We start from the raw sequence: 19908 nt of genomic DNA, 5'->3' as shown, positions 1-19908 counted from the left end.
TAGATCATTAATATTGGAATATGGATATTTAATATTCAGCTCTAAACCTGTGTTACTTACCATCACCCTGATGAACTGCTTAGTCTGTCCATGTTAGAGAAGAAAAACAAGTTTAAAATTCAGGACAAAATGACTGACAGGGGCATAAACAGTATACACCTCCAAGGGTGGGATCAAACATTTATTCTTGCATTCTGTTGATTTTTTATGCACAATTAGCGCCTTTTAAGCATCACTTTATGGTGTAAATGTTTTTAGTATGTACACATAGTCCTCTGCTACTTTCATGTTTTAATTGGGGGAACAAACACACGTTCTAAAAATTAATCAATTTTTATGTGCATGATTGGGAGGACTGTTTTTCGTTTGCCATTTCAGGCCTATTTTTCATTTAGCTTCTTTATTTTTATTTGCTTTAATAATCTCCAATAATGACTTTAACTGACATTTGTACGTGATGAGTTCAACTACATAGAATATTATTCAGTACATTTTAATAGAACATTTTTAAAAACTATGTATTAGATATATATACACAACAATAACATCAGAGTCAAGAGAATTTGAGCTGCAGTTATTTGGCAAGAAAATGTTAATTTACAATGGTCAGTCCCACCAAAGCCCCCCACTGTAAAAGGCACATGGACATGATAATTTGCACTGCCCAGAAAAAAAAACTAAATTGCCTAAAAGTCAAAATATTTACTCTGGTTTAAGTTTCCTAAAATAAATGGTAAATGGACTTGAAATTGCATAGTGCCTTTCTAGTCTTCCAAGCACTTAAAGTGCTTTCACACACACACTGGTGGCCGAGGCTACCATACAAGGTGCCACCTCATACACAGCTGAAACAGTTGCACACACACACAGAAATTTGGGGCCCAAGGATACTTTGACAAGCGGACTGGGGGAACAGGGGATCAAACCACTGATCCTACGATTAGTGGACAACCCGCTGTACCTCCAGAGCCACAACGGCCAAAACACATCAAATCCTATGTGCATACTCTACATTTTTATCTATATTATCTTTTGTGTTAACAGGTTTGAGTGACGTATAAATCATAAAAAGGCATCATCCAATAAGGTTGCTGCCATCTAGAGGTTTATTAAGTCCTCATCTAGTACAGTACAGTACAATACAGTACAGTACAGTACAGTACAATACTGCTACACTGAGCACTTTGTCAACACATGTAAAAACATTGCTGTGGTCATATGAGGTAAAATGATACTCACAAAATTTAAAATAAAGTTATTTTACAGACATATTAACACCTGTTATTTCACATCCAAACTGATTCACAACAGAAACGAACGTAAATGTACAAACAGACACACAGGCACACTCTCAAACACGCATCACAGTTGCGCAAGGTAGAATGTTTTCATGCAAATCCATACTTGGCTTCAAACTAAAATTACTCATCATAAAGCGTACATTGTCCATTGCTGCCTTCCTTATTATTCAGGTTTTACTCAACATAAAATAAGAAACAAAAGACTAATTTGACACGGTGGAAGCTTGTCAATTTTTAAAACCTTTCAAGAACTCCTTGTTTCAAATATAGCAGCTTATTTCTTTCCCAAGTATATGTGAGTGTTTTTACTTTCTGAACACTTTGAGCAGTTCAGAAAATGAATGGAGTGAGGTACAAGGAAGAGTTGTAGTTACTACAGAATCTTAAAAGCCTTTTAATTTGACTGGTAATGTATCTTTAAAAATATAAATAGTTAGAATAACTTTGGCTTGTCAACGCTGTAGAGCTTGCTGAATATTATGAATGGGTGCCTCCCAACGACTCTTCCTTTGATTAAGAATAATTCTGCTCTCCCTTCACTTTGCAATCTCTCTTGCAGGGTCTGGCTTGTACACTTTCTGAGGTTCAACATCTAAACATTTCATCCTCCGACTGCCATGCTCACACCCCTGTATCTTGTTCATCATCATCATCTTCATCATCCTCCTGCTGGGGCAGAAGCCGGTAGTGTTCGTTGCCCAGCGGTAGGAAGGCAGTCCTGGGGTGAGCCTCCTCTTCCTCAGAAGTAACTCGGAGGTGGGAGTTGGAATCCAGCAGCTCAGTCGAGCTGCACTTGGTGTACAACTCGCGGTGCATCTCCTGGCCGCCTCCCTCCTCAGAGCCAGTGATGCGGCCCCTGCGGTTTTTCAGTGTGGAATGAATGTAGCCAATAGGCACGGGCAAGCTGGCAAAGACTATCAGCATGACGATCATAGCAAGAGCCCAGCCGGGGTACTCGAGACTGACCTCAGAGCCCTGAAGAGAGGGAGACAGGCATGAGCAGGCACAGTACTGCTCAAGACTTAACCATCTTTAACAAAGTACAAATAAGTCCCTTACTTTTGTTGGCGAGACTGAAAAAATAGACAAGTTGAGATTAAAGACTTCATCGGCAAAATGACTATTTGCATATTTAGTAACCCTGTTATGTTGAACTTCTGAAGAAAACATTTTTCTCACAGGCCTCCACAGTGAGTGAAGAATCTCAAAAACTGAGAAAATTCATAATAATTGAAGAAAACACTCATGAAAAATGGTCAATTTTTTTTTCCAGAAAACTATGATTTCTTAAAAAATTTCATAAAAAAATAAGGTAATATGGCATGAGTAGCCTAGTAGATATGCAAATGGTCATTTTTAAACAAAATAATTGAGACATCAAAACACATTGACAATAGAAGTAATATGTTGAGTTGATTATTATAGTTATTAGGGACAGTTGTACAAATTTACAAATCTTGGTGAATGTCACGTATATTGAAACCTATAAGAGAATTTTTAGATTTAAGTTTTCAGCGTGGGACAGAGAGCAGTGCAGTATCTTACCGTGGCTTGATTCCAGGCGGTGTATGTGGGCCTTTTGAAGACCATGCGCAACAAACTAGCAGCAAGAAGACCAACCATCGCCAGCAGACACACATATTTCCAAAGATATTTGTACACCACTGGAGGGCGCCATTTGAGCATGACTTCAATGTCATCCAGGAAACTGCAGTGAGGGGAAACACAGGTGATACATCTTTTCAAAATAACAAATAATGAAATGATAAAAATAATTGAATAGCAAAAAGCTGATTTCTTACCGATCTGTTCCATATACCCACGCCACACTAATGGTTTCAAAGACTACTACTATGACTAATGGTAGAGTTGCAGAGTAGTCATCGAACATCGTCACAAAATAGTTGCCTGAGCGCTGAGTGAACAACAGTCCTATTAGGAACCCCAAAACACAGCTGGACACTGAAAAACAAACAAGAAGGCAGGCAGGGTTGGAAAATAGTAGATATTTGAACCTTTTAATGATTTTTCATTAACTGCAAACTGATTTTATTAGTCTCAAGATGCAGATGCAGATAAAAAAAAAGAAGAACATGCTGTCAAGCTTATAGCCACTACTGTGAAAATGCACAAGGCCTTTACTGTGGAACAATAGAGACCTGATCTATTTTGTGACAGTGCCTTAACTTCAAAATAAGATCAAGGCTAAAGGTCAGATTTAAGTTCAAATTTTATGTAGAAAAAAACATAACAAAAAGAATTGCCTCTTTAATGATATTATGCCAAAAATTATTTAGCTGGACACCAAAAAACAACTTTAAAGTCATTTTAATCAGCTCTGAACTCGAGTGACTTAAGTTCCTGCAAAGAGAGGACTTACATTTTTACTGTAGAAATCTTCATCCTAACCACCTGGACAAGAGCAATCTCTAACGAAAACTTGAAAATACACTCAGTCCAGTGCATATCTCTACCAAGCTGCCGCGTGAGATGATCGCAACCACTCTCGACAATCCTTGTTTTTTCAGTGGAGGCGCCACACTGTGTTTCAGAGGTTTGTCAGAAGCATAAAAATACACGCCTTGGCTATTTTTGACAGAGCTATGGTGGTTAAACAGAACATATCGAGTTTTCCTGCTAACAGATGCTAACAGTATGTGAAATATAGACACTGTAATTATGAGAATAGATTTATTTTTAATGACTAAAACACAGCCAGAAGTCTTCATCTGATCCATGTCATTCATGACTGGGCTTTGGCTTGTATCGACTCTTTCTGTAGACTACAACACAACAAAGTAGGAAATAACAGCAATAAGAACAATTTAAAGAGACAAAAAAAAAAAAATTATTTAGCTACATAGCCTGATTATTTACTTAAAGCAGAAGAAGAATTATCAAGGAAACCTGAAAGTCTACAAAATCTGGCAGGCTGCTTCTGAAATGCTCCCGGTGTGGTATGACGCAGTGACAGAACAAAATCTGGTCGCAATTGAGCCTGGGGGAAGTGTCCTTTCTGGCTGCCTTACAGTCAAGATGGTGCCAAAAATAACAAAAACAGGCACTTATTCATCTTGTGACATACCTAACTTTAGTGGATCACGACATAATCGGTACGGAATAATCTGCATATGCTTTAGTGCAAAATGAGACCAAACCTTTCTATGGGTGTCAGTTTTTTAACTATAAAAAAGGCCAAAATTTGGCCTGCAATAGACAGTAAGGCCTATTGCATTGAGTCAAGTTGATTTCTGAAAAACTGGCCCCTACCAGCTGGTCAAGAGGAGTGATGAGTCAGCTATCAACGACAGTATAAAATTGTTAATTACACAATTTTTCAAAAAATTTCAATTACCACAACCATGAGAGATCCCCGAGCATACAGTGCACACAAAATATTAAGCTGATTGATCCAGTAGTTTGTGAGATTAGCTGTAAACATACAGATACACACACATGCACAACCAAATGCATGATGAGATGATGATAAGCGCCTTCAGTATAAAGCACTGTGTGAGTTTTTTTTTTTACTTGTGTACGTTACCAGTGAGGAGGGTCCGATGGCGGCCCAAGACGCTAAAATTGTCCATGAGAGGTGTGAGGATTCCCTGCATAGTCCCAAACATGGTGCTGAGGCCCAGGTTGAGCAGCATCAGGAAGAACAGTGTGGACCAGAAGGGACTGGCAGGGAAAAGGGCCATCACCTCAGTGAATGCTATGAATGCCAGGCCCGTCCCTTCAACACCCTACGCTCACACGAAGGGAGGACAGAAAAGAAAATGGGAATAAGTCTCAACAAGAATTTTATAAATGTAGACCGAAAATTGCAAACAAATATTAAGATTATGCACACCCAAAGATAAAATAGGATATCGTTGTTGTCGTGTGCAAACCTTGAATCTTCGCGTTTCACTATTTTCATTTTTTTTTTCATAAATTAAGTCTACTGGTTCCCCTCTACGTCTAACAGTGGATTTTTAAAAAAAATATTTAAGAAAGCTTGTGACTAAACCTCCTATCTCCTTTGAATCCTTCTACAAACACAGCGCTTTTTTCCTAATTCCTGAAAAATAGTAATTTTAGAGCAACAGCAGCGATATGTGACATTACCCAATCCTGAGTCCTATTTGTAGTATTAATTCAATAACACCACCAGAAGTACTCCTGTAGTAGTCTCTGCAGTGGGTTTTAGTAGTTTTCTTCAGTAAAACAAACACTATTAGATAAGATGACTTTTTGTACCCCATCCTCTGTTTCTTTAGTTTCTACTTTCACTCTTCCATCACAGCTTGCTCCCATCTCTCCAGGAGATATACTAGATACTGTGTCCCACATGTTTTCTTCCTCTTGCCAGCTGGATATTTTTAAGTGCCTCACAGATGCCTCGGGGGTCCTGGGAACCTCAGCACCAAACCTTCTTACTATTGTTATTGAAATATCCATCTTTGTTGAATCTGTAATTTTTTTTCTTCGTCATAAAGCAACATGTGGCAGTTATTTTCTCTCTCGAAAATGTATTTTTGAAAAGGCAGTGGCATCAAAACTTTTCATGGTACTTGATGGCTAAAAAATAAATAAATCAGATTTTCACCAGTGACACAAAACCGGTTACATCTTAGTGTTGAACAATAGGGCTGATAGCAGTGGTCACTACATATTAGTGGATATACTTTTTTTTAATCTCTTTGTGAAGTATGCTATGACTTAAGTCTAACCCCTAAATAAAGAAAGTCAATTAAAATTATTTCTCAGGGATATCTTTTTTTTTTTTTTTAATTGGAGAAAAAAAATCAGTAAAACAAGAGTGGCCTGACAGGTACAACCATGACAGGAACAGGGGGAAAATATTCAAGGATAGACAAGGAAAACAAGGAAACCTGCAGAATTTTATGATAAAAAAGATAAAAAAACAACAGAAAAAAATCATGACGTAATAACAAGTATACCTTATTCATCTCTTCCTCCATATTGCAGTCAGTGATGTTAGCCCCCACCATGGAGCTGTGGTGGCTGTACCACTCTCTGTACTCAGCTATAGACACAGAGCTTGGATCTGTTATGTTGATTCCAGGCCAACCAAGGCCAGCAGAGGGCTGGTTTGATGACATGAGGCTTAGAAGACCAAGATTTCTGCAAGGGGTTTAAGTGCAAAAATAAAATATAAGATAGACATTCACTCCAATGTTACAGTTAATCGTGAATATTTATCGAGACCAGTCAAATAACATTTTCAATCTCCAATAGTCACATGTACACATCCGTACTCAGCCACACAGCGCTGTGCGATAGTCTTGGCGCGGAAACCCAGCACGACGAAAACTACCAGTGAGGCCAGCACTGAGGTCATGAAGTTGATGCCGGAGACCATCAGCGCGTCCCTGTGGCAGTTGTTGTGGACTGGGTTGTAGGAAGAATATGCAATAACGGAGCCATAGCCCAGTCCGAGGGCGAAAAACACTTGTGTAGCAGCCTGGCGCCACACCTGCACATTACCCCAAATTTCCAGCTGAAAGAAAAATACCACAAAATAAGATCTCATTAAGTCTTAATTATTATAAAGGCTACAAATTGAAGCAAGTGTTAAATACACTCTAAACATTTTTTACTTGGTATTCCTCAGACAACAATAAATATCAAGACATGAATGTGATCAAACACACAATGAAATCTGTGCTTACTTTAGGATAAAACATATAGGTGATTCCCTCCATCGCGCCGTCCAACATCAACCCTCTGATCAGGAAAATAAAGAGCACCACATAGGGAAAGACTGAGGAAAAGTACATTACCTAAGTTTTGGGGGAAAAAAATGGGAGATGATTTATGTGCCAGTAGAGGAATAGCTTTCCATTTTGGGCTTATTTGCTTTTTGATGGAGAGTTGAGTGAAAAGACTGATACCACTCTTATGTCTGCCTGCCACATATGATGTAATGGATCTACTTATCTTAGCTTAGCATCAAGATTGGAAACGGGAACGCAGCTTGTCTGACTCAATCCGGAGGTAACAAAAAATGCCTCTAGAGGTTACTAATTCACACATTATTTGTTTCTTTATTTGATACAAAAACCAACATGTAAAAATTACAATTCACCATTTTACATGTTCCAAACGATTACTTGGCTGATCTTTAAGAGTGTTGATAGATGGATTTTGTTGCCTTTGGATAGGGCCAGGACCAACTATAACATAGCCACCGTGATTTTTTTTTTTTTTTTAAGTAATGAGAAGTGATTATAGTTGGACGAGAGGTTGGAGCTAACGCTAATGCTAGCTGCTAGCTTGGTGTAATTACAGTCTATGGTTAAATATGATAATGCTACTGCTATTTTTTTACTCAAGAAAAAAAGTCTTAAAACCATTAAAACAAAATAGTAACACAAAATCTCAATATCCAGTTTACTACTTTAATAAATAACGAAAAATTCTAAAACAAATAGCCACAGCTTTGGCAGCACCTATAGTCTGTATATCTTGGGTTATGCCATGGTTATGTTACTAAACCAAAAATGTCGCTGTCACTCACTTTAAGTCTAAATAACATTTAAACGGCTGAGTTCACAAGATACTAAAACTATGTTTGTACAAGGCTATAAACCTGTTTATTTCTGCATTAAATTTGGTTATTTTAAGATGGGGCTCTATGGGGACTGACTCCCTCCTGGAGCCAGCCTCCAGTGGTCATTTGAGGAACTGCAGTTTTTGGCACTGATGCTTTGGCATATTTTGTGGTATGAATTTTCTCATCTAACTCTCCGCCAGAAAGTGAACAAGTTATAGTCTTCCTTTAACAGAGATACAAGCATAAAACTGAGTAGGTTATTATTGGGCTGACAAAGAGAGGAGAGGTTTACTTACTTTTGCAGAGGACTTGATGCCCTTGATCATAGCCAAGGAGACTATTGCCCAAGCAGCCAATAAACAGCCTGTCATGATGGGGTTAAACTCTCCAGACTCTTCAATAGAATTTGTGATGTTAAGGGCTTTCCGAAACCAGAAATATGACGTTGCAGAAGAACTTGCGCACTCTTTCACTGTTGATTAGGACAGACAACATTATAGATATTTGGCATCTACATGAAATCTAATTTTTATCAACTTCTCAGCTCTGTCAGCACCTGTCTCATTGGTGGTGGCATCGATTGGACACTGCTCCCACGGCAGGGGATACTGAAAAGAATTTCCCATGTAGAACAAGCTCCATGCAATGATAACGTTGTAGTAAAGAGCCACATAAAAACACACCTAGGGGAGAAGAAAGAGCTCATTAATGATTTACTTATAAATTTTCAGTATTTACATAGCAAGTCTTTTTGTGATATTGGATGCAGTATGTGCTGACCTGTATGGTGTGCAGTCTGTGAAATGTTATTTCAAGGTTAACAATTTGTTTTCCATGTGAAAACAGCAAACATCAAGTGACCTAAAATAGGATTTATTTTTTTTTTCTGATTTCATGTACGCATGACCCAACAGTTATAATGAGCCTGTTGACACTGTATGCTTCAAGTGTGGCTGTAATGATTTGTGACACTGACTGGGACTTACAGAGCAATGAGGCTTTTTGGAAAAGAAGTTAAAAAAAAAAAAAAACATGGGCGTCTATGCACACAAGTACACGTCTGTATGCCGTATGTGCACAGAAAGTTCTTGGCCACTCTGTTTGCTGTTTCTTGTCTGTACAGAAAAGTGTTACGCAACAAACTGCCAGCACTTCAGTGCACCACCTCTCTCACATTACAGCATGGCAGGATGTCATTAGGGTCCTTTCTTTAAGTATACAGACAGTGTGGCTAGTAATAAAAAAAGAAAGTTGTTTACAGAGAGGTGATTAATGAGGTAGTATACATGCAGTGGCTTTTTAATGAGACCAATGGAGGAAGACATTCATGCTTATGAATCTTTTTGTTCTGGGGCTCATGTCAAAATATTGGTGATCTTTAAAGCCCAAACATGAGACAGACGGTCAGCTACTGAACCACAGCAGTCTAGCAGAGATATTATCAGTAAACGTTTGCTGAAGTGTGTGTAAAGATATATACTTGCTATAATTCTTCATGCTGGCATCAGAGCGACTGTAACGAACCACAATTTCCCCCCCGGGGATCAATAAAGCATTTCTGATTCTGATTTGTTGATTCCCCACTTTGGGTTTTATTTGTCCCCCAACTCACAACTAATCCAACATTTCACTCATACATGAACATTATGATCTCAAACCCAAAACAGAAAAAAGGGAACAAAAAATAAACAAATCCTCACCATGCAGCTGGAGTAACCAATCCCTGCTAGCTTTGGGGAGATGTGCTTCCACACTCCGATGCTGCCCTGTCGTATACTCTGGCCGGCCGCCAACTCCATAAAAAACAGTGGAACTCCCACAATCAGCAAAAGAAAAACATACAGCAGCATGAAGGCCCCTGGAGAGAGGGAAGGAAGATTTGAAAGCATGAAGGCATTTATATTTGAACAAATTTTTCTTTTTATGTGTTATGTTGTCTTATTTTTGCTTTACTTTTCAGCATAGAAAAACTCATATAAAAAACTTTAAGTTGTCAGTTACTGGTTTTCAAAGAGCAACTGTGATCAATCAGTCAAAGCCAACAAGTTAAATACACATATTTTTTGGAAACACACTGCAAAGACCAGAGCCATCTTGTACGTACATTCTGTGCCTGTGTGACAGAAAATACCTCCTTACAAGCAGGCAGTGGTATTCTGTATTCGTCATTAAACCAGAAGACCGTCATGACGCCAGTTAGTGCATTAATAACACAACTTTATGTTGAAAGAAAAAATTAAATTTCACGTGTGCCAGTGAACAATAACAAACATTTTCAAACCTTTTCTGCTAAAGAGCTTACTGGCTAAACAATAATCTCTGTTGTTTTGGTCTCACACCCTCTTGACTTTAGATGTTGTTTGCTTCCCTAACTTCCATCTTCCTTCTCTTGCACTGAGTGATTTCACTCACTGATGGGCTCAGCTGGGTCTGACGACCATTAAATATGCTGAATCTGCCTGAAAACAGCTATTCAAAGGCCAACAAGGGCCGACAAAGGCTAACAGTGCGGGACACACTGCAAAAACTAGGATGGGTGCTCTCCAACAGCCAGACACTAACTGTGTAAGGGCCCTCAGACACTCACCTCCTCCATTTTGGTGGCAAAGATATGGAAACCTCCACACATTCCCCAGGCCCACACTGAACCCCACCTGGGCCAGCACATACTGGATCTTAGAGTCCCATGCTGGCCGGTCTGCATCAGATGCTTCAGCTCCATCTGGACCGAGCCCAGCTGCAAGCTGAGTTTCAGACTGGCCCTCGCCCAGCCAGGCTACGTCCTCCTCGTTGCTGTCCAGGGGAGGTTTCTCCGTCTTTTCATAAACAAAGAAGAAAGAAAATTAATGACAGCCATTAATAATCAGCTGACATAAAGTTTCTTATCGACCGATGAACGTAAACATATTTTTTGCAAAGAAAAGAAGAAGAAAAGATATGCATAAAGATGAAATATTCCACGCACACCTGCAAACAATAAGTTTTGAATCACATGCAACATGTGTTTAAGTGCCTTCAACATGTCTGCAGATACCCATCGTGTCCAGCTTATCATTTATCAGGAACCACAACAGTTTTGAACAAGCTGCGCAGTGTCTGCAAGAAATGACTAAAGACCACTGAGAGTCTGGAGGAGGGAATGAAAACGTGCACGGCCTCCACCCCTCATCTGACACGTGAAAACACATTAGTAAGACATATGCACTGTAACTCATCCGGCTCTTCAATTTCATAAATAAACAAGGAGAATAATATGAGATCCTGTCTGTACAATGAGCGGTTTACAAATAAAACAAAAAAAGATCATTTGTTTTTTGGCCCCACAGCGGTGAAATCTGCAGCATTACAATAGCAAAGGGGGTAGCGCAAAAACATAAGTATTTTTTTTTTAAAAAGCAAAGCAATGTTATAATAACTTTGTAGAAATGTTTTTCATGAAATGAACCCTGTATTTTAAACTATTTATGGCTGCAATTTTTTGTTTTTGCCAATCAGTGTTTTTACATTTCATTTATTTCACAAAAGTAGTTTTTATTGTTAGTGGCAGAGTCCTCCATGCTTACGCTGGATTCAAAATTCCTTTACATTGATAAGGAACTCACAGGAAATGATGCAGAATTTTACTTTCGGTCGTACTTACAGCTTACTGTCCCACAGCCGTTTCAAAGCTGTGTTAAGTTGCTTCTCATGCAAACCCAACATTTCCTGCTGGTGCTGCATCACATTAAAATTCAATTCAACTGGCAAAACTCAGCTGGGTTTTCTTGTGAAACAGTAAGAAAACGTGATGTATTAATCATTATTCAGTACTCGCTGATACCACCAGTCACCACACCTTATGACATAACATAACAAGACTGAAATTTTAGGGTACACAACTTTAACATCAATAACAATATGTTGTTTGGTAGAGCATAGACTACCGCTGCTCAATTATGGCAAGAATCAAAAATATGATTAATTTGGTCAGTATTGAGAGAAATTATTTAACACCATTAAATATTGAGTTAGAAAACATCATGCATTTATTAATTTAGATTAATTTTTATTGTTTATATAATTCAGCTGCAAAAAAGGCTCAAGCCAAACTAAACATGCCACAGAGATAGAGTTTGGGTTTTTAGGAAGGGGTCAAAGCACACCACTTTTAAGGAAAGGGGTAGGTTGGATTTATAACACAAAACACAGTGAGGGGGATAACTGCAAAATGGAATCCAGCACAATAATTGTTTTCTCTTCATTAGCTTATTTTTTTATAATCGTTGGAGACCAAGATCATCATTGAAAATCAAATTTGATTACTCGACCTGCCCTGCAAAAGACTATAAGTTTACACTGTCAATAATTGCATCTTTAGGCAACATTTTCAAGGAATAGATGATTGTATGTGTTATGTATTGTAGTTTGTTATAAGAATATTATCGAAATAAAAGGTGATTAGACCACCAGAATATTCTGCGTCAGTAAACTCTCTTTGCTCAAAAACATGAGATCGTCAGACTACACTTGACCTCCACACTCTCACCAACAAAGTCAGCTCAAATGCGCGGGCTAGATCCAAAATGTCTTAACTTGGCTTAAGGACATGTCCTCGCTGTGCCACTGCTGGTATCAGCTTTTGAGAATGGAAAGTTACAGGAGCTGTATGACCCAGAGAAGAACGTGGCTGGTACGTGCAGGACACATGGCCAGATATGTCAGGTGATTTCACAAATATGTATACACACATGCATAGAAGAGTGTGCGAGAGTGACTGAAATATGCTTGCGTACACAAATAGAGAGGAGGGAAGTTGGTATGAGCAGTTAGCCATGAGGCAGACCTCTGGCTGGGTGAAGGAGGGATAGTCTTTGGTGTCGTGTGGGTGGGGGAATCCAGTGGGAGGTGTTCGGTTTACATTGGTTCACACTGTGGGTGGTGCCGAGGTGCATGGGTGAACCATGTGGTGGATATAGTTGGTAACAAGGCAGGAGAAAGTCTGTTAGAATTTGTCAACATTTTGAGGACTCTTATCATGGACCAACAAAAACTTTTGTTTTGTCAGTCACGTGTGTCAAACACCATTAAATGTTACATAATGAGCTAAACTGATTCATTGGTTGATAGAGGAGTCAGTAATTGGGAAAATTTATTTGCAACAATTTTCAAAAATCAAGTAATCATACAGGTTATGAATTGAGATAAACCAAACATTCACTGGTTCTTCCCTAAACCTCTTTGGGTTTGAGCTAATAGTCCAACAGAGCAAGACGTTTGAAGTAAAGGTCGGCAGATTATCGGCCTGGATGATTATTGGGGCTGATATTTTACATTTTGCAGAGTATCTGTATCAGCATTTAATTTTAATGATCGTCTGTAAAATTAATTAATTAAAAAGTGCAAAGAAAGTGTCAGCATGGGAGGAACTTTTATTAGCTATCTACTAAGCTTTCATTTATTATTCTTTTTCTTCAAACTTTCACTTGACTTTATTTAAAAAAAGTTCAGCCTTCAGCTTTGATTAAATATTTGCTTATGGCATTTTTAAAAAGTTTTGTGTTGGAGTTTGTTACATTGAAATTTCTAAATATTGGCAGACAGATTTTTTTTTTTTTGTAAATGCATATCGATTCCAAATATTGGTTATCGGTCTCATTTACTACTAATAACCGTTATCGGCAGTTGACCCCTAATGTTAAGATATCAATATTTTTGGACATTGTAGACTAAACTATTATCATTAATCGATGAAAATAATTGCTAATTGCAGCCCTAGTTACCTCCAGATTCAGCTAACCTTGGATAGCAATTGACCAAGGTTACCAGAGCCTGATTCTGTATTATTATATTGTGAACTGATAAAGTTGGGCTATCAGATGTGTGATTAACCTTGGTGGTGGAGCTCTTTCCTTTCAAAGAAAAAGAAAAGCCCTTCAAAACGACTGAAAACAAGAGAACCAACATGAACACAAAATGTAAAGTTTGTCATTCAAACAGATCTGTATATAAATGCTGATAAAATGCAAACCTTGGTCAGATGTACGTGTTTGGATATTTCAGTGTTTCCTCAATTGCTCCTCAACAATACAGCAAGTCTAAATAAGGTCATCTTGTAGTTTTTTTCAACCAATTTACACTTTTCACACAGCTTCAAAGAAACTCTGCATGCTTATTCTTCAGTTGTGGGCCTTGTTACAGTCTTTTAGGAGAAAAACTACAGTATATTTCTCCTTTCCTATACTTGGCTAACCTTAAATTATCTTCTTGCCCCATAGCCCCCTTCCCCCAGCACACACACACTGAGAGGCACAAAGCACACACACAGAGTGGTTGTAAATTTTCGCCTACTGGTCAGCCAGGATCTATCTCTGGGTACATTTGGAAAACAAGCGACCACACTTTTGTCCTCAGTGAACAGAGACAGAACAAAAAAATAAATAAATTAAGTTTTTTTACTGTGAAGTTTTTACTAATCAGGGTCAATGCATTTACAACCATTAACTGGCATCTACTAAAAGAAGATAACTATGTTAAAGGGACAGTTCACCCCCAAATCAAAATGCATGTTTTTCCCCTTAGCTGTAGAGCATTTTATCAATATAGACAGTTTTGGTGTGAGTTGTCGTGTGTTGTTGTATAATATAATGTGAGTGGTTTCATGACTGACAGCTATTCAGATTATGCAATACTATGGGGAGAGTGGGGAAGCACACAACATGTGTATTTGCTTGTGTACACCTGTACAATGTGTGAGCAGATTTACTTTAAATAAATAAATGTATATTGGGATGGATTCAAATCATGACACATGGTTAGAGGTGAAGAGAAAGTGACTAAATTTGATCTTGAACATCTCAGTGCTTCTAGATTATAGCTGATAATATAGTGAAGCTGTGCCACAGTTTTCTTTTTTTATAACAATGCCCTCTTAGTACTCTGACTCTTTAGATCTGTTCTTATAGACTGTTAAATTTGCATAGAGTGATAAAAAAAGACAGAAACAAAAAGAAACACATATTTGATGTCATGCAATGCAATAACCTGAAACTGCCCAAACTACATCATAAAAGTTTGAAATTGCTGCTTGTTTGTTGGACACTACTGCATCACACCAGAATATCCAAATATAGAGGACCAGTATATTTATGCCATTTTCTATAACAACAACATTAACTGCAACCTAAAAATGACCATAAAATGAATTCAAAGCACCCCTCTGACAGTGTCAACAACAAAATTAAATGCTTTACAAACTACAACATGACTGCTTTACAGTGTACAAAGATTTATATTTCTCTTGTTAGCCCAGTGGAGTCAAATGTAGCCTTCATGTATTCAGACATTTACTGCTACCTAAATTGTATGAGAGGAGTGAAACATTACTGAACATGTTTCATGATTCAGAAATGTTAGAGGACAGTTCCGCTTACAAAGCCATAAAGTGGCAATAAATTATTGTTACACATTTTCAATGTGTGAAGCACTTTGATTTATGTGTTTTAAAATAAGCCTTACGCAGCACGACTGGACATGCGTCTCAGTTTGCAGACACCCCAGCCCTCCACAAACAGCCAGAATAAAGACCTTTTCATGCGTGCACTTTTACATGTCCACATCATGTTTGAAAAGGAGCCAGAGTCTCTTTGGCAATCTGCCTGCAGGACATAGTTATGTTTCTGTAATCATCCATCTTGGCTCAAAAGTAAATTGAACAATCACACTCATCAGGTAACTTGCCATAGTTAACTTTCATTCAGGCCACCTGCTGCAGGATGAAGCTCAAACAGCAAAACAGGAATTAATCAAGAGTACTGTTGACTTTTATAATAGCTCAAGACTAAAAATGAGCAGCTCGCGAGATCTATTGCAGTGCTCATATATCTGCTTTTTGCAAAACATCACACAAGTGACTGTGCATAAACATGTTAGCAACCACAAAATACAGAAAAAAAATCTTGTGGATTACATGTAAAGAACTAAGAGAAGCAGAGACAAATAAATTAGGTGTGGACTGCACCAAGACGCTGCAGGAGCTAGTATATTACCAGCTATAATCTAGTTCATCACAACAAATAAGTCACTTTCTCTGCCTGTCTCAACATGTTTTACGGCTAGAATCTACTCCAACATACACTTATTTAAAGGCAAAATGCCAACAGCCTGTGCAGGTAAGCAAATACACATACGATACGCTTGCCCACACTCCCCATAGTATTGCATAACCCCCCCCCCATTCAGTGTAGTTTACAGCCTATGGGATACCATGAAAAAATACCTCTATACAGTATGCTTTACCTTAATTTTGCAAGAGTATACATGTTTATGGGGGGCAATATATTTGAGGCTGCATACTGCTAATAATGCCATTTGTTAGTTTGTGGACAACTGCACAGTAGGCCACTGCTCTGACATTACATTTGATCTAAAGTGTAACAGTGATTACAATCTTAAAGTGCTGCCTTAAAGCTTTAATTTAAGGTAATTTATAGTTGTCAATGTTATATGTCAGTCAGTAGGGTACCACAAAATGAAGGGACCAATCTAACTGTACACATCAAAATAAAAACGACTATTATTATTACTACTATTATTATTGTTAATGTATCTATTTTATTTATTTATTTATTCATTCATTAACGTATTTATTTTTGCAGGTCTGAAGTGGTGTATAGTATACAGTTTCTTTATTGTTATTTCAAATGTAGCGGATGTTATAGTTGCATACTTGTAAAGGTTGACTGTTGTGGGTTTTGAAACTTATCTGTGTCTGAACATATTGGCCAGCTGGGGGGTTCCTGTGAACAATTGCACAGAAAATCAGCTGCACAGCAGAGATTATCCAAAGTGAGGGACAAACCACAGCCTTAAAGCCTATGCATGACCGATTAAGTAACAATGGAGTCTAGTAACGGTACATTATACAACCTATGAGTCTCAAACTTCGCACATGAAAAAAAAGGAAAACGCAAAAACATGTGAACAATTAAAGCAGATTAATTTCGGGCATTAGAGCACAAAAAGTTAATCAGTGCAAAAGCAGAACCTCGGTGTGCTGTGGACATACCATGCTGACAGCAAGGTCCAAGACAGGAGTAGAGTTTCCAGAAGTCCTGGCGCTGGTTTCCCTGCTCGTCACTTTGTCTCTTTCTCACAAAGCTTCTTTTAAACTTTTACTTTCTTTGATTTTGCTTATAGGCTAACAAATGCAATCTGCATAGGGAGAAAAGTCCCGACCATGTAAGTTTGACAACTTGTGGCCACGTTTCACGCGATGGAACAAATTGTCGTTACCAACCCGAGAGGACATGAAGGAGAAGTTAACGCAGATGGAGCCAATGGGAGGACTGAGGGGGCTGAACTGCCCTGCCCCAAAACTCTCAGCTGGGCTGGACAATACAAGAATACACACTGCTGCATGTTACGGTGCGCAGCCTGGAGACTTAACAAAATCACGCCTGCAGAAAGTTGTGTTCCCTGACTGTAATCACACACACTGTACTGCTTTATACCGAATGTAGACACAAAATATTAAAAACCGCCAATTCTAAAAGCGCGTATAATCGTGCAATTAGGGTACAGTTCAGCTCAATTCAAGTCTCTTCCAGAGAGCGCAGATCAAATCCTGCCTACGCCAATTAAGCGCTCAATTAACTCCCAATTAAATCCTAAATAACTTCCATCAGCTCAAGATATATTAGTGCTCTGACTGGACTGATTGTTGCAAGAAGAAAAGTAAAGAAAAACTCAATAGAGGCAGTTCAGAGGGATTTATGTGAGAAAAGCAAACTCAGCTGTAATTTCAATCCCAGTTAATTCCACATAAAGCCATATACAAAACAGAATAATGGCTAATCAGAGCCGCCCTAGCATTTTTGCCCTTGCAATCTGTTCTGTTTTGCCACCAGTTCCTCATCTATTCTTGAACTGGTATATATCATCATCCTTTCCTTTCCATACACAATGACACATTGTGAATTTAAAGTGATACTGAAACACCTTGGTTTAGAACACACATACTGGTGTATTATACGTAAAAATGCAATTTAATATTATATTTCTTATATACCCCAAACAAAATGCAACACTACTGGACAAACACTAAGAACTTGTAGAAATATGTCGCAGTCAAACGAATTGCACAAAAAAAAACAAACATATTCCATACAAGTGATACAGTTTAACAAATCCATAATCCAATCAACTAATAATTTGTTAAATTCATTTAAATAATACAATAATAAAGAAATTAAACATTACAAACAAGGCACATATATTGCAATATTGTTCCTCTCAGAATGCATCAGCCAACTTCTCTTCATTAAGTCCCATTTCTTAGTTTCTTAGTCAGTTTTAGTGTCATCTAGTGGTGAGGATTGCAGATTGCAACCAGCTGAAACTTCTCCTGGGGGATTTTCAATCTCAAAATGGTGTGTACCATTTTGCTACAGTTTCCAGATTGAACAACGTGCTTCTTAAAATAGTGTAAAATGGTGTGCAATAGGCTTTGAGATATGTTTTCTTCTGTTTGGTGGGTGTGTAAGAGGTGTACCCAAACAGCAGCAACGTTGACATTAAAGAATTCTGGTACATCTTTACTTATCTTTACTTATTGTACAGAGTTTTTGGGTTTTACGCCGCACTTGCTTTGGCAATGCAGATATAACTTTTCCCATGACAAACAGCAGTTTATAGCTGTGAGGAGGTGAATTGATTCTCATTCGAACTCACTTAATCATATAGTTTGTATGTAAAATTCTAATCTGCAAAGTAGCTGTCAAACAGATGTGGAATCAAAGAAACGAACTGTGCGAAGTCATCACCACCAACTCACTGCACAGTCAACTGGGTCATTTATGTCAATAACAGGCCCTAATAGAGAAGTCCTGAAAAATAGAAGGACAAGTTTTTGTCTTAGTATTGGGCAAAATGCTAATTTTTCAAAAGATAATTTTGCACAGAAAACAGTACAGCTAAAGCTCTATAGCTTAAGAATAGTATATGAAACACTTAAGTGCCAAGCCTCTGTGGTCACACAGCTGACCTTAACATGTACTGCACTTTCAGCCAACTGTTGGCTTAATTCCTGGAACATGTCCTCTCCCCCCTGGTGGAAAAAATGTGCAAAATGACTAAAAGCATGATTCAGGAATCCACAGTTTGCATGTCCTACAGCTCCTATGTTTCCCATAACATGGGTCCATATCTTTCTACATTTAGCATTCAAGTGTAACGTGGAAATCTCTGGGGTTAACAATCATTTACAGAAAATCAGACAGACACACTGGACATATAAAAATCATAAATCTGTGACACGAGTTGTCCGTTGTGTATTTTTTGCCTATTTTGTAACAGTAAGGTCATACCCTTTTATACAGCTGGATGATACAGACAACTTGTGATGACTGAGAAACTTTTCCACCTCGTGCAAAAAAGTGCATGTATGGGGGCGTTCCCTTTGTCCTCCTGTGTATGTCACAGGAGCAGCCTTGTACTCCTACTGTTGGGATGCAGATTATAAGTGTCCCTCTAGAAGTCAAAGCTTGGAATGAATGCAGGCCTCACAGCGGTACAGTAAATCCTCCACTAATTGTGGAGATCAACTGAAAAGCTCTTAGGCAGCTGGGATGAGACCTGTTGTTGCTCAAAGTTATGTGTACAAAATCAACAATAATAAAGGCAAAATTGCTCTTTTTTAGACACATGCAGTGAATTTCTTCGGCGTGCAGTGCCAAAACTCAAGGTTGCTTGAACCAATGTGTTGAAAAACATGGAGCACTGAAGTGCATTGTTTATGCTTGCTATTCTTTGTCTGTCCTTACCCCTTGCTAACAACATCAAGTCTTTGATTGTCAGTTTGAACACCTGTTTACAACCTCCCCACATGTGCAAAATTCACAGGAGGATTGCTGCAGGGACAGATGGTGTCTAACCCAAAACAACCAGTTGGTGTCACTGTGCAACAGCAGCTCAGTTTTCCCTAAAACCATCACCCTGCCTGCCTTTCTTGTATCCAGGAGAACTAGAAGGAGAATTGCCAGTGTCTTAGTGACTTTAGTTTATAAATTG

General features: G+C 38.3%; 1 protein-coding gene across 1 annotated transcript; it reads right to left on the bottom strand.

The window, feature by feature from the left end:
- Window positions 1-1083: 1083 nt before the first annotated feature.
- On the bottom strand, window positions 1084-17187 carry slc6a16a (solute carrier family 6 member 16a). The gene is made up of 12 exons (XM_042505363.2): window positions 16907-17187; window positions 10451-10679; window positions 9564-9721; window positions 8420-8546; window positions 8160-8335; window positions 6980-7090; window positions 6566-6807; window positions 6248-6431; window positions 4846-5047; window positions 3104-3263; window positions 2847-3009; window positions 1084-2276 (listed from the first exon to the last, which is right to left on the bottom strand). The coding sequence occupies exons 1-12, from the start codon at window positions 16907-16909 to the stop codon at window positions 1923-1925; spliced, it is 2109 nt and encodes a 702-aa protein (XP_042361297.1). The 5' UTR covers window positions 16910-17187; the 3' UTR covers window positions 1084-1922.
- Between the last annotated feature and the right edge of the window lie 2721 nt (window positions 17188-19908).

This window comes from Plectropomus leopardus, chromosome 18, assembly GCF_026936395.1.
Source record: "Plectropomus leopardus strain MGB_pleo_1.0 chromosome 18, ASM2693639v1, whole genome shotgun sequence".
NCBI classification, from domain to species: Eukaryota; Metazoa; Chordata; class Actinopteri; order Perciformes; family Serranidae; genus Plectropomus; species Plectropomus leopardus.
Note: the sequence above shows the minus strand (reverse complement) of the source record. Positions and strands in the feature narration are given on the sequence as shown.